The 2,775-nt window shown below is 36.5% G+C and overlaps 1 protein-coding gene and 1 long non-coding RNA gene across 6 annotated transcripts in view; one reads left to right on the top strand and one right to left on the bottom strand.

Annotated features, from left to right (window-relative positions):
* The window catches only part of LOC108737006, an 88,474-nt gene that overhangs the window by 13,286 nt on the left and 72,413 nt on the right, over positions 1-2,775 (top strand). The window lies entirely within an intron of this gene.
* LOC108737004 (inactive dipeptidyl peptidase 10) overlaps positions 1-2,775 on the bottom strand; it is a 60,782-nt gene that overhangs the window by 10,307 nt on the left and 47,700 nt on the right. For all 5 annotated transcript variants that reach the window (XM_018469640.2, XM_018469638.2, XM_018469643.2 and 2 more), the window contains exon 8: positions 2,105-2,298. In XM_018469640.2, coding sequence (XP_018325142.1) covers positions 2,105-2,298 — 194 coding nt within the window. The remainder of the gene's footprint in view (positions 1-2,104; positions 2,299-2,775) is intronic.

Raw genomic sequence — 2,775 nt, 5'->3', positions numbered from 1 at the left:
GAGCATACGTAATCCTAAAATGTAGCATCGTACTACAGATGGCGTTTACCGCGCCATTTGTAGAATTTTCTAAAACGCGCTGTTAAGACAGCAGGTAAAAGTTGGTCTGTGTTCTGTCGTAGCTGTCTGCGACGCACTGATGAGATCCAAAAAGATCGAAATCGCGATCCGCGTCAGGCAGTTTCGACAGAATACAGACCACTTCGAATTATTTTATCCTTCACCAATACATTTCATTGGTTTGGACGATTTTCAAAGTTATCGCCTTTCAATTTTTCGTTTGCCTATCTTTTTAGGAGCTGTCACTTATTGCAACTCATTCAATTAAGAAACTTTTAATATCAATGTTTACCTTGGTAGAGCCAGTCAGGAAGGCCATTATAAATGACGTCCGGCTGTCCCGTAAAAGTTAGTCTAGTGTCCGTTTCGTCTACAGGCGATGCCCTGTAGTAAATATCGTTTTCGTAGAAGATTAATAAGGCATTGGTGTCGCTTATCCAGCGAACGTACTGAAGCCTCTGCGGTTGAACTTTTGGAGCCGAAGCTAATCGTACAGGGATATGATGACTAAAGAAAAAATACATCAATGTCAACTTTTCAGTTTATTTTTAATTATCGGTGTTTGTATCTTATTATATTCATGTTAGCTAATATGTATCTACGCGAAAAACTGATTATATTAGTAAAGCTTCACTAATCCGAATAAATTACAATCCGAATTACTGAAAAACTGAATAATTTGGAACTCATTAACATCATACTTTTTAATTTTTGAACTGTCTCATGCTTTTCAGCAGGAACTAACGTTTTGTGCGGTCTCAATGATGCTTTAAACAGTCGAGAACTTTCCCTAAAGCGAAAAATTCGTCTCAAGTTACGTTCGAAATTATGGAATACATAGATAGCATAAAAACATAAAATTTAATTTTCGTCCGGATTACTGGGAAATTCGGATTGTAGGAATTCCGATTACCGGTATATGACATACTTTAATTATTACAAGTATTAGGTTTTTATGGTAGACCAGAATCAAAGCCATATAAGGTAATAAGTCCTTTTATTGTTGGTGGTTGTTTTTATAGTAAAAGAACTTATTACCCTATTTGACTTTGACTCTTCACTACAATAAAAACCTACCATTTATAATGATAATAAAATATATATTATGTAGAATCAAAGTCAGATAGAGTAACAAGTCCTTTTATTGTAAGAACAACCACCTACAGTAAAAAGACTTTTACCCGGTCGGGCTTTGATCCTACATTACAATTGAAAAGAATAAGGAGAATACTGGATACTAGATTAGTTTCTTATGACATCAAGGCCCCCGTATCTACGAATTTGAAAATCCAATAGATATAGTTAAAAAAATTAGTTTAGTTGATTTGTTTACGTACAAGCGTCAGAATAAAGGGATAGAAAAAGTGTTATCCACAGATGTACCTGCCAGATGAATAAAACATGCCCTATTGCAGACATCATTAGACGGTATATAAAAGCCGCGTTTTTCGCATCATTTGTATTTATTATCACGCTTGATATATCAGCATTCTGCGTGGCACAAGTCCGCATGGTACAGAATTTTAAGTATTTTATGTGTTTGCCTTGTCTAATTTTATTACTCAAGATAATCCCCTTTTAACTCAAAACACTTTAGACAGCTCGTGCAGCGTCTCTAAGTCTTTAAAAAAGTTCTTCTTGCTGGGCAGCTCTCTGTAACTTCTATGACTCCTTTAAAAATTTTTTTTAGTTTGGGAAATAGGTGGTAGTAGTAGTAGTAGTTAAATCAGGTGAAAACGGTTATAGGTTACTGTTTTCTATGCTTTTCACAGCTGAAAAACAAAAGCAATGGGTTCAATTCCCGGCAGAGTGTAACAACAGCAACAATTTTTACCTCATAAGTTTGACGAGGGTTGAATATTAATTCACAATAATGTTTAATTAGATCATTAATTCTATGTTGTTATCGATATCCACCTTCTTTTAGTTTTACTAGCCGTGATGAAGAACTTTCTGGAACCTTACCGTAGTTTTCGATAGTCTTATTGCAGGAAGGAGAATTCCCGGTTTAAACGAAACGAATTATAGGGAATAAGCACCTTACCGTTGGATATCTAACAGATCTAGAAGGGGGGAATATGGGAGCTCGTTGTTTCGTTCCTCCTGCTGCTAATACAGCTCCTGTCGAGAACCACGGAAAGATTAATGTTCCCACATCGCTGTCGTTGAATGTGGCGTATAACAGGTGCGTTCCGTCCCTGGAGCACCACAACGCTTCCGGGTTCTTTAAGACATCCTCTAAAAAATAAATCACCTTTATTAAGTAGTTACGGTTAAGGTGAAACTTTTTAGGGTGCACAACGAGGCCAATGCGAAATTTCCTCTTAGTTTAGTCCTTTTTGGGCTGTACGTGTTGCTGGAAACGGAAAGGAATTTTTTTTATGTCTAAATTCTGACGAAATGCGCGGAAAATGAAGAAGAGCAACCAATAAAATAGAAGAAAGCGTATTAAATTCGATTTACTGCACCTATTCCACAAAATTTTTTAAAATTGAACTTCTTCGCCAATAGAAAATACTACAAATGGCGCGGTAAACGCCATCTGTAGTACGATGCTACATTGTAGGATTACGTATGCTCCAACAAAGTCCATTTAAATATATGGATATCTACTTGCTGAAACGAATCCCGGCGTAGCTAACCTCAACGTGATAGGCACGTTACCATAATCGAATAAAATAATTCGAAGTGGTCTGTATTCTGTCGAAACTGCCA

Source organism: Agrilus planipennis, unplaced genomic scaffold, assembly GCF_000699045.2.
Source record: "Agrilus planipennis isolate EAB-ADULT unplaced genomic scaffold, Apla_2.0 scaffold98, whole genome shotgun sequence".
Lineage (NCBI taxonomy): Eukaryota > Metazoa > Arthropoda > Insecta > Coleoptera > Buprestidae > Agrilus > Agrilus planipennis.
Note: the sequence above shows the minus strand (reverse complement) of the source record. Positions and strands in the feature narration are given on the sequence as shown.